Source organism: Drosophila teissieri, chromosome 3L (genome assembly GCF_016746235.2).
Source record: "Drosophila teissieri strain GT53w chromosome 3L, Prin_Dtei_1.1, whole genome shotgun sequence".
Lineage (NCBI taxonomy): Eukaryota > Metazoa > Arthropoda > Insecta > Diptera > Drosophilidae > Drosophila > Drosophila teissieri.
In genome coordinates, this window is record NC_053031.1 from 18977927 (window position 1) to 18990051 (window position 12125).

Genomic DNA, 12125 nt, shown 5'->3' on the forward strand with positions numbered 1-12125 from the left:
TGTATGTCTAATCTCAACTTTACAGCTCATATAGTTTCTGAGGTCTGACGTTCATACGAACGGACGGATATCGACTCCTCTAGCTATCCTGTTCAGGAATATACAACTTAATAGGACAGGAAATGCTTCCTTCCACCTGTTACATACTTTTCATCGATTTTTTTACTATACAAGTAGCTACAAGTAATAAAAAGATAATAAAATACATATATAAAAGGAAGCTTTAAATAAAACCAATGGTATATGAAGATAGTTTCTAACTGCCTTATTTAATTTCAATCGTCTTACACAAAAATGTGTGCTTGCTTGATTTTTACATCTCCTAAAAATGTAAGCTCTAAATCCATACTCAATATCCGATGTATGTAGTTGGTCTAAAGAGATTGCCCAATTGTCTTTAGCTTTTTGGCCAAATGGTGCATGTGGGTGGAAGACCTCAACTTGTTGAGCAATTGACACAAATCTAAGTCAGGGAGTCGGCATTTCAGCCTTGAGCTAGTGACAATATTTCTTTATTTTCTTTTTGCTTTTGGACTTGAACTGCGATGCTTGTGTGAGAAGGTGGAAGAGAGAAAGGAATAGTACCAGAAAGAGAAGGAGAGAGTGATTCAGTCGGAGGAAGCTAACAAAGTAGAGCAAACACGATTCCCACACAAATCCATTTGGGCAAACAATTAACAAGTTGGCCATAATCAACATGAGCAATGTTGTAATACTACGGCCCAAGAAATGTGCAAAAAGTTGGAGCGCACCATAAATTGAAGTGAATATATGCCAAATCCGAAATGCAGATCCAATATCGAGGCCCTGAACCTGTAACCCCATCGGATTCCAAACTGTCCACCTGGCATTAGTTGTCTCCGGCGAGGTCCAAGTTCAAGTTCAGTTCATCAGTCGCTGGGATTTACCAATAGCCAAGTTTCAGCTAACTACCAAAATTATTTTTATCAAGAAAAACATTTTGGACAACAGCAAGTCGCAATGGTAGATACACTATTTAACATAAATAGATCTGATACATTTAAAATTATAACGTGTTACAGCTCGAGGGATAGAAACCAAAATATTACTTTTATTTTACTACAGATTTTACTGTAACTTCAGCTTAAGTTACGTTTTAAATATAATCTATTCAAATTTAAATAATATATGAAGCGTTTAGGACATAGCGCTAATTGATTATGATAAATTATAGAAACTTAAACATCACGCACTTACTCGTATTAGTTACTAAACATTTCTATAATTAAGTTTTATAGATTTATTCGGAAAACAGTTTATAAATAATACTATTATTTAAGTAACTTTTGCCAACCCTTTGGTGTACCCCCCCATGAAGAGCGTAAACGAAATGGAAATAGGTTCGACGCACCTCCTTCAAAAATTTATCGAAAAGCCCAAAGTGCCCAAAGTAGATGAGTCATAAAAAACCCGATGGTCAAAAACTACGCCACACGCTACCGTGATTGATAAAAACACCACGAATTAATCACGAGCAAATAGCCGAAAGGTGTTTGGCAAACTACACAGAGCGGCGACAATAACAACTACGGCAAATCAATGTGATTAGCATAATTTGCGAAGATCTGGTCATTATCAACTTTCTTGGAATGTTTAACATAAAACGCCACTTAAGTGGGGCTAGATAAACGACTCCAGCTCATCGAACCAAGGTCAGTAACACAAGTGGAAGCCACTGGATCCACTGAATCACAATGAGACTCACTGCGGGCAGCACTGACCATACACAACGCAAACCTGATAATGATTGGGATTTGAGGTAGTGGCACGCGAGCGTGATCATCGTGAATAAGTTGGGGGGAATGTCTCTAATTTTTATGAACTTCGGGTAATTCCGCCAAGCGCTTTTTACTCACAGTGAGCTAGGTTAAAATAAAAAACAAAAAAATATCGAAAAAAAAACGAAAATGAAACGAATGACCGACTGATGACGTTTGCATTGACCATGGGTTAAAACCAGACGATTTTTACTGAACTGCAAGCGAAAAGAGAGGCAGATATAAGAAGTGAAAAAATGGAGAAAGATGAATGTATGCCAAAAGATCCGGTTTTAAGCAATGCCCAATTTTACCCTTTTTTCACGATGTTTTTATTGTTCAGCGGTTGCTCCTCTCTGACCCAATTCATAATTGCAGAATTGCATAATCCCGGTTTCTCAAGCAACGCCTTTCCGGGAAGCTAAATTTGGTTATTCAAAATTTGGTTAAAATCGTAAAAAACACAATGACCAATTTGGCTGGTTAGCACAGGCAGTCATGTAGGAGATGTTTTGATGAAGTGAAGATAGTTTCTGGGTTTCTTACTGATAGTGAACTTACCAAAGTGATATTTCCGCCTAGACCCTCGATTAGTTACCTCCAGTAGTTTGGCAGAATTGGGGATTTGAGAAAAAACCCAGACGAAAAATGATTGCCCACCAAAATCAACACTAACGGCGAGAAAGACGGGTTGCCAAACATTGTAGCCTTTTGCCGCTTTTGTATCTTTTGTTTTGGGCTACCGATTCGCAACCGTAAGCGGTATGAAAGCTAGAAGGAGACGGAGGCAATCCGAAAGAGACAGCGAAACGTTGGAGCTTGACGTCGACGCCGCGCATGCGCAGCTTTTGTATAAAATGTGCGCGGCCGACGAAAGCGAAATCAGTGAACGATCTGCAGAGCAACGAAAAGCACAATCTGTGCAGAAAGTGAATGAAGTGAAAGGATAACAGACTCTGTAAATTGCATAAGGATTATCCAGACAACAGTGATAACTACCCAATTGGATTAATAAACTTGACACAAAAAAGGTGAGTGAAGTGAGCCAAACTACCAAACGACCAAAGTGAACTCGAGTGAACCGAAAGCAAGTTAATTTAAATTAGTGGCTATTAATTGTGAGTCTGCAGCAGATAAAATGATGGATGTTGCAAATGTATCGACACACATATAATAAAAACTCTTGGCCAAGAGCCTCCGCGTCATTAAGCCAATCGAACAAGCGAAACTTTCACTGCGAATACAATGGAAAAACCTAACCAATTTCCCAAACCCAACCAATCGGCATTTAGCATCGCTTACGAGCACTTCTCGCCAAAGAAAATCCAAGCAAAAGAGTTGCCGGCAATTTGCAATGCAACGCTGCGCACAACTTCCGTCCAAAGAGCGGGCCTAAAGAAATCCAAAAGTCCATTTACATAACTGGAAAATATACTTTTGAGGCACTTGAAGAAATTCACAAAAAATTTCAAACAAGACCTAGGAAATGTAAAAAATTAATTCTCCTTATATAGTTATTTAAAATATTTGCTCTAAGAATTAGTACAACTTTTTACCTAAACATATAATACTGCTTACCGAACCCCAAGCTAGTCGTCATTCCAAGTGGTAACAATATAATCTTGAGTTACTCCTTGAACCAATACAAGTTTTAAGATTGAAGTGTAGCCGATCTTTTACAAAATCCGCCCTCGCTCTGAGCCGGTGACATAACTGCAATGCAAAAGTCCATGAAAAAGGCTGAAAAGAAAAGTGAATTTTACAAAACTAAAAGAGACACGAAGCGGAAAGCGGCTGTCAGGGGAGAGATCAAGTTGAGCGATGGTCGCCGGTGGCATTGCAGTCGTAGGCTTGCTAAATCTGTAGGAAAATTACCTCATAAATTACGGGGAGCTGAAGCCATGCCGCCCCTCGCCATCCCGACTTCCATTTCGAGCAAAAGTAACGTACAAAATCAGGCAATTAAGTGCGGCGGTCTGCGACCTCCAACGAAAGTAAAAGTCTTATACGGGCGTCTGAGTCACGGTGAAGATTTCGTGATGTTAACCGGTTTGGGCTTCGGATTCGGTATTGTTACGGATTGGTTAAGCCAGAGATGGTATGGGGACCGGTGGATAGGGGGAGAAATGTAAACTGGCACAATGACTTGGGGTAATGGTGTCAACTTGGCACTTATGTCATAACCAATCCTGACTAAGCCTCTTTATCTGTTTTCCGTTCAAAATAAAAGACGGCAAAGATCGTAAATCAATCACTAGATTATGAAAATCATTGAGATTGTAAAATTAAGATTAAATATATAGGTACATATTATAGAATTGAAATCCTAAAGTTTCCCTATCAAATCATTTCAGAGCTTCACAATGAGAATTAGAGCTAGCCTTTTGGCAGTTGTACTGCTGGCCACTGCCTCCTTGGCCGAAGAATCCAACTGGGGCAATGAGTGGGCGCCCATGGAGGATGCGATGCCAAGCCGCCGATCTGTTGATACCAAACCCGCCGAACAATCTGACATACAGGGACGTTACCTGGTCCACGAGTCCATCCAGAGCAACAGCACCACCCAGATCGACGAGGTCATTGAACAGCTGATCAACTCCCGCCGTGAGGGTCGTAATCTGGGAGAGTACGATGCCGTCTATGCTGATGGTAATATCGATCAGGCTCTGCAGCAGGGAAACGATTTGCAGGCCCGCAATCTTATCAGGGATAAACTGTGCGGGTTGGGACTGATGAGCTGCGATGTGGAGGAGAAGCGTCCCTTCTACTCGACCATCTACGCCCAGGGTCCGCCACCACCATCCGGTTTCAGCGGTGGTCCCTATGGTCCAGCAAAGCCCATGCCCCCACCAAGCTACTTCAGCGGTCGCCCGCCAATGGGTGGACCTCCAGGATCCTACGGACCCCCACCAAGCTCCCTGAACTCCTTTGGACCTCCGGCCAGCTCCGTGAACTCCTTTGGACCTCCCAGGAAGGTGGGCTACGAGGGACCCTACAAACCAATGTCTGGACCTTACAGGCCATCTGGACCCGGTGGCTACCTGGAGCATCCTCCACCATCCGCCATTGACGGCTCATCCGACGGTATCACCTACACGAAGCCCCCACCCGGAGCCCTGATCTACGACAGCAAACCACCAGGACCCATCTACACCGGAGGTCCTTCTCTGGGTGCTGGACCCGTTTTCAATGGTGCTTCGAATGGAGTTCCTCCATACAACTACGAGAATCCCGAGGGTGGCATTCAGGGCGCCAGCTCAGCTCCCAATGGCTTCTACTCGCAGCAGTCTTCAGCTTCCTCCTCCTCGGCAACGTCCTCCAGTACCAAAGTAGTGGTTGGAGCCCCGCTCGATAGCCTGCAGCAACATGTGCACCATCATTACCATCATGTGGAAGGTGGCGAGGGAGCCAAGGTTCCCAGTGTGCCAATTCCTATTGGAGCTGGCCAGACCATTAACACCGACTTCAGTGCCCTGGCCCAATCCTCTGCCACATACACTCCCTCCGTTCAGACTTCTTCCGGATCCAGTTACTCCCAGTCCAATGCCTTCAATGCTGGCTTTAATGGTGCTTCTCAGGGTGGGCTTCTGTCGCAGAATGGTTTTGGAATCTCCCAGAAACCCACTGGAGATCTGTACAAACCAAGCTCTGGAGATCTGTACAAACCAAACACTGGAGATCTCTACAAACCAAACTCAGGACTAGGAAACTTTGGCAGCAGCGCCTCTGGAGGATTCAGTGGATCGCCCAGCTCCAGTTACCACAGCCAGAACCCCGACTACTACAAGAAGGAGCTACAAGGTGGAGCATCCAACCAGTACAATGGCATTTCTGGTGGCTACCAGGGTCAGGGACAGTACCAAAGTGGCTATGACACCTCCCGCCAGCAGATCGTGGACTGCCAGTGTGTGCCCATCTCCCAGTGCCCCGCTGCCGACCGCATTGGCCGCAAGGAAGATCTCATTCTGCCCATTGATCCCCGCAACCTGGGCAAGGACATTGAGGCTCTGAGTGACGATGCTCTGTCCAGCAATGCTACCACTCCTGCTGAGGGTAAGAAGGCCGAGGAGAAGGCGGACGAGGATGACAAGAAGCGCACCCGTCGACAGGCTGATCAAAAGGATGACGAAGCTAGCGATCTCTCACTCGATGCTCAAGGGGTAAGTCAATAGAAGTCTCTGTAGAAGACCGTAGTCTTAGGTTAAGTAGTGCCCGACTAATGCCAAATCACACATGGTTCACATGGACCTCTAATCGAGTTCTAGCCAAGCTCCTCCCTCCCACACACACATCCAACCAAACAATAAATCAATCAGTCAATCAACAAATAAAACCAATTTGACAACTGCACCCATCGTTCAACGCTCCAAGCTCAACTAAAATACCAGAGTGCAAATCGGTTCCGATTAGACCAGTCACTAATCCCAGAACTAAACCAGCTAACCAAGCACGACCTTTGTGATCGCACGCCTGCAACCCGAAACATGCAACCTGCATCCGGCAACCAGAAATGGAACTCCACCTCTAGCGTTCTTATGTTTTCCCCTTATCAACAAATAGAGACAGTCCCCGCTCGGAGGATCTCCATTGGCATTGCCCGCTCTCCAGGCCATAGAACTAATCCAACGCAAAGTGCTGCCCACTTACGGTGTGAGCTTCGGGCTTCCCTATCCCAGTGGCGGCTATGGAGGTTATCCCTCGAATATCCTGGGTGATCATGTGCCCGCTCAAAACCCGTACTTTGGTTCGGTGGGGCCTAATGGTCTAAATCTCGGTCTGGTGAATGTGAATCCTCTGGTATCGGTGCAAGTGGCCAAAACAGAATATGGCGAGAAGGTGGTGAAGCCACTGGTCAATCTGCATGTCACCCCAAATGCGAATCTCATTCAAAAAGTGGGGGACTTTTTTAAGAAGAAGCCCACCGAAGCGTACAGCACCCATTACCACCACCACGATCATTATAGTGGCTACGAGCATCACGATTATGATCACCATGGACACCACGAACACCACTCGTACCCGCATTTCTATGGAGGATCTGGCCCGGGTCCCCACTTTAGTGTGGAAATGGTCCCAAGCACTCCCATCTTCGAGTATCACAGTGGCCCTTCTGCGCCTTCCGTTCAATATCACCACCACCAAGAATCGTCTCCCTATGAGAGCTCATTCAGCTCGGTATATCCCGGATCCAGTCCCGATTTCGGGGGCTTTGGCGAGTACTCACAGCATGTGGAACGAAGTGCCAATGTGAGCGGTGGTGATGCAGACGTGTCATCGAATTCCGGTCGTCGTGGAAAACAGTTGAACCTGGGACCCCTCTACAATATCCCCACTCCGGCTCCTGGTGAGGCCGCTGGCAGTGACCGGATCACTTTCCCCCGGGATCGCAGGCGCAGGAGCGTTGAGGATGGTGTGTGGGCGGGAGCAGCTCCAGAGGAGCAGGTAACCATGTGTGGATAAAGCATTCAAGTTCATTCAATAGAGTTAATAGATTATCAATGTTCTTAGGTACAAAATTCAAAATTTGCATGAGGAACCCAATTATCGAACAATGTTTTATATATTTTGCATATGTTTTTATTGTTTTATAACAACATCTTATTACAAACAAATCTTAATACCAATTGGAGTAATAATATATACTCCTTAAGAATCTGTGGCATTCAAAGTTTATAAGAAAAGTAGTAAATCCAGATAAGATTGTAAGCCATTCCTCCAAGATTATTCTAATTGCGATCGCCTTTCTTAATATTTTCCAGCGTGCTTATTATGGAAACCGACCCGTGGAGAAGACCTGCCGCATCAACGAGGTCTGCTGCCGTCGTCCTCTGCGTCCCCAGGCTCCTCCCCAGCAATTTGGTCGTTGTGGAGTGAGGAACGCCGCTGGAATCACCGGTCGCATCAAGAATCCCGTCTACGTCGACGGAGACAGTGAGTTCGGCGAGTATCCCTGGCATGTGGCCATTCTGAAGAAGGACCCCAAGGAGTCGATCTACGCCTGCGGTGGCACCCTCATCGATGCCCAGCACATCATCTCCGCTGCCCATTGCATTAAATCGTAAGTTCTAGAGTCTTAAAGGTATCTTTCACCATAGGATTAACCAATTGCTTTTTCCTATCCAGTCAAAATGGCTTCGATCTTCGCGTGCGTCTGGGCGAATGGGATGTCAACCACGATGTGGAGTTCTTCCCCTACATTGAACGCGATGTGGTTTCCGTGCACATCCATCCTGAGTACTATGCCGGCACTTTGGACAATGATCTGGCTGTTCTGAAACTGGACCAACCCGTTGACTTCACCAAGAATCCCCACATTAGTCCCGCCTGTCTGCCCGACAAGTATTCCGATTTCACTGGAGCTCGTTGCTGGACGACTGGATGGGGCAAGGACGCCTTCGGCGAGCACGGCAAGTACCAGAACATCCTGAAGGAGGTGGATGTGCCAATCCTATCGCACCAGCAGTGCGAGGCCCAGCTGAGGAACACCCGTTTGGGTTATAGCTACAAACTGAATCCCGGATTCGTGTGCGCCGGCGGAGAGGAGGGCAAGGATGCCTGCAAGGGTGATGGTGGTGGTCCATTGGTGTGCGACAGGAATGGAGCCATGCACGTGGTCGGAGTGGTGTCCTGGGGCATTGGATGCGGCCAGGTGAACGTTCCTGGAGTCTACGTAAAGGTATCTGCCTACCTGCCCTGGATCCAACAAATCACCCAGAGCTATCAATGATTAACGGAGCATCAGGCTGAAAAGGAGGAGGTGACTGGCTACCATGCGAATATTCCTGGATCCATTCCAAGCGACACCTCCTCCGATGAGTTCGTTTTCCACTTCTAATCGAAGCCATCTTTCAACACTTTTGCAACTACCGAATCGTTTCGATTGTGGCATTCGTCATCGTATTTATCGGCGTCGTCACTCTTAGTTATTACGGATGTCTCCTTGAATACCTGTTATATTTTGTTATGTATATTATGCGCCCACAGTCGCCCCTTCACTTCACTTCACTTCACTTGTTGACCCACTCATTAGCTACCCACAGTTGTTGCTCAATTGAAGACGCACAACCGTCGCGTCACCACTTGTTGATATTAATGGTAACGCGTATCTTGTACCATCGAGTTCCGATTTTGTCTTGTAAAATAGTGTTTGTCATAACTTATTTATTTATGTATTGGTAATAAATAATTATGTATTTAAATAAAAAATAATTTATATAAAACATGTGTAATTCATTTAGGTACTTGGGTGGGAAGAATAAGATAGTGTTCAGTCGGTAATATTATATAAACCAAATGTGTGTCTTTTTCTACCAAGTAAAATGCCTGGCTTAAAAAAATCTTCAAGAGATATGGAAAAACCATATTTGTACATTGCTTTGTGAAAAAGATTTATAAATATTTTTATCTCTATGGATATATTGTTTTAAAGGTTGTCAATACCAACACACAGAAACAAAAATAATCCGCATGATTATTCCGCGAAAACTATTCTATAGACATTCATGTTTGTTTCTTTTAAAGCTCTTCCACATATGTGATTAAAGTACTATAGTACTATACTAGAGTATTAGTGAATACTAGATTCGTTAAAACATAGGTAATAGGTAGAACGAAGCGATTTCGACCCTATAAAGTAAAGTCTTGATCCATGTCCGTCTGCTGTCCTTTCGTATGAACTTCGAGATTTCAGGAATTATAAAAGCTAGATATTAATTATGCAGAATCCAGAGACATAGACGCAGCGGAAGTCAGTAATTTGCCATGCCCACTCTTACGCTCACCAACCACCCAAAACTGTTATTTTCATATTATTATTTATCTTGCCAATTTCTATCGATAAAATGTTTAAATTTCTCGTTCGCACTTCCACATGCTGACTAATAGGTATTTAATAGTAGCGGAACTCGGCTATAACATTCTCCCTTGTTTTAAATTGTATTTTGTTGGAAGTGGCCTTTTCATAATTTGAAGAGCTCTATAGCAGTGCCGACTCCTACAGTATATTAGCATTATATAATTTTCCAATTAAAATAATATTCAAATTTTGATTGAAAATTCCCCCGTTCGTAAATTGCCAAATTTCGTGGGCTAGTTAATCTGAACGAAAGCGTAATCCCTGAAATGGCTTTCCCTGCATCGTTGCACCGAGGAGCCGGCCAAAAGCGCCACTTAAAGTTCACTTACAAACTAGTGCAGCACATAAAATGCAAATTAAATTTAAAACATTAACAAACCCGAGCAGCCCAACCACTTTACACTGTCCGTTTGGTCCAAACAAGCGTGCCAACGAACCATTAAAAAACGCCACCGAATTTTCGGCCCAAAAGCGGTCGCTTTGAGCTTCCTCGATGGGATGGAATGAATGGAAATGGGTGTGAAGGTGCCATGTGTGTGGACCCAACTCTCCAAATAGTGGGCAGAGCTATTCAAATAGCTCGGAGTTTGAAAATCATAACATGCCTGCGATCAGTTAAATTTAAAAACCGCAACCGACTTTCCGCAACTTGAAAAACTTTATGCTCGGCTGGCGGCTCTGAAAGACTTATAAATTGTACACTTCCATTCAATTTGAAGTTCAATGCGGTTCCAGCAGCGCTAGCGAGATGTACGCCCAAGGATTACGTTTTCTTCTCGCCCAGCTTGTCTTGGGTAAGCCGGGGAATACCCTTTAATAAGGAAGTGAAAAATAATAGTGATCTGTTAAAAAATAACAAAAATGCCAATTATATGCATTCAAAGAGTTATAATTTATAAATAATGTTAGACTTTTCGGAAAACGTAGTGAAAATCCTTATACTCAAATTAAAGCGATTCTCTTTGGGCATCCTTAACTTTCCTTAAGCTTGTTATAAATATAGTGATACAAATTACAAAAATATAGATACAAAAATTCTCTAAAATTGCCAAAATGAATACATCTTTACACTATTGGGCTAAAAATCTCCTTAAATCTTATTATATCCAAATCCTTTTAGTGCTCCTTCTGTCCGACGCCTTGGGACGCCTGCACAAGCGAAATGGCTATCACTACCGACCTCAGCAACCGCCACCAATCCATCAAGGTGGATATTTCGAGCCCCATCTCCCGGCAGTGGAGCCTCCTGAGCCAGAGAAGCCACAACATAGCCCCAAAAGCTACTACTCTTCATCGGGAGGTGGATCGTCAGTTTCCAGCAAGGGATCCGGTGGCTACAGCATTGGCAGCGGCCTACGTTCCATTGCCCAGGGATCGGCGGATCAGGCCCACAGTGCAGTGACCAACCAGCATGCAGCTGCCAAGCAGGCGGCCTATATAGCCCAGAATACCCTGGCCCAAGCAGCTTCCCAGGCGGCGGCCACTGCGCAAGCGGCTTTGGTGGGAAAGCAAGTTGTTCTCCAAGAGCTGGAGCAGCAGGCAGCCGAGGCCCAGAGATCTCTGTCCCGCGAGCTAGAGCAACTGAAGGCGGCCAAGATATCCGCCAGATTGGCACAGCAAACGGCCCAAGCGGCACATCATCACATATCCGTGCTAACAGCAGCCGTAAATAATGCCAAATCCGTGGCTGAGCAGGCTGAACAAACCTCCACGGAGGTGAACAATCAACTGGCCTCACAATCCCAGATGGTGGGTCAGTCCAAGAACCGATTAGAACAGGTGGAGGAGCAGTTGCACCAGGCGCGTGTAGACTATGCGGCCACCAAGGAATCTGCCCTGAAGGCGGCCAATTCCGCAGCTGCGGCTCAGGTGAATGCATCCAAGGCGGCACAGCATGCCACGATCGGATTGCACGAGAGCACAAATCCCTCGGCCCACGACCACGATGGTCAGGAGTTAGGTGGGGATGAGGAGTCCTACGATGAGCACCTGGACACCAGTGGCGGAGAAGTGGGCCACACCGGCGGAGGAGAGGTTCTAGTCGAACACGTTCGAGCTCCCTATTAGTACGGGATTACCTATCACTAGATTTTGTTAAAACAACAAACTTAGTTGATACTAATATTTATGTAAATATAGGTAAAGTCAGACTCATGTGGCTGTGAATTATCAGCACTTTAAAATGGATCAAGAGAAGAATTATTCCTAAAATTTGTAGGGAATAAAATAAATAAATTGTTTTAAAAATATTATACTACAAAAAACTCCTTGTTCTAGGAGACAAGAACATGATTCAAATATATTGAAATTCGTTATGTATTCGTTATACCAATTGTATCTCTTTTTTTTATTATTAAGGAAGTTAACGAACTTTTTAACTACAGATTTAAAACTAACCGGCGGGAAATTCGCCGCACAGCATTGCCAACACACAAAAAGTACTTTTTAGAACTGCCCTTTGCTAACATTTAACAGCCCTGTTAAGACAGCCG

The 12125-nt window shown here is 44.7% G+C and overlaps 2 protein-coding genes across 3 annotated transcripts; both read left to right on the top strand.

Moving 5' to 3' along the window:
* Nucleotides 1-1564: 1564 nt before the first annotated feature.
* On the top strand, nucleotides 1565-8850 carry LOC122616734. 2 transcript variants are annotated; one of them, XM_043792291.1, is made up of 4 exons: nucleotides 1565-1673; nucleotides 4133-5938; nucleotides 7538-7836; nucleotides 7902-8850. In XM_043792291.1, the coding sequence occupies exons 2-4, from the start codon at nucleotides 4142-4144 to the stop codon at nucleotides 8503-8505; spliced, it is 2700 nt and encodes an 899-aa protein (XP_043648226.1). In that variant the 5' UTR covers nucleotides 1565-1673; nucleotides 4133-4141; the 3' UTR covers nucleotides 8506-8850. The 2 variants fall into 2 exon arrangements, with proteins under 2 accessions (XP_043648226.1, XP_043648225.1); XM_043792290.1 differs by lacking the exon at nucleotides 1565-1673 and adding an exon at nucleotides 2673-2809.
* A 1531-nt stretch (nucleotides 8851-10381) lies between these two features.
* LOC122618120 (uncharacterized protein CG45076) lies at nucleotides 10382-11700 on the top strand. Its single transcript, XM_043794262.1, has 2 exons — nucleotides 10382-10427; nucleotides 10754-11700. Exons 1-2 carry the CDS (start codon nucleotides 10382-10384, stop codon nucleotides 11698-11700), a joined length of 993 nt encoding a protein of 330 aa, XP_043650197.1.
* Nucleotides 11701-12125: the final 425 nt, after the last annotated feature.

Coding starts and splice junctions, on each gene's coding strand:
- LOC122616734 (XM_043792291.1), top strand. CDS start 4,142: ATGAGAATTAGAGCTAGCCTTTTGGCAGTTGTACTGCTGGCCACTGCC. Junction 5,939..7,537: donor TCTCACTCGATGCTCAAGGG/GTAAGTCAATAG, acceptor AATATTTTCCAG/CGTGCTTATTATGGAAACCG. Junction 7,837..7,901: donor GCTGCCCATTGCATTAAATC/GTAAGTTCTAGA, acceptor TTTCCTATCCAG/TCAAAATGGCTTCGATCTTC.
- LOC122618120 (XM_043794262.1), top strand. CDS start 10,382: ATGTACGCCCAAGGATTACGTTTTCTTCTCGCCCAGCTTGTCTTGG. Junction 10,428..10,753: donor TCTCGCCCAGCTTGTCTTGG/GTAAGCCGGGGA, acceptor AAATCCTTTTAG/TGCTCCTTCTGTCCGACGCC.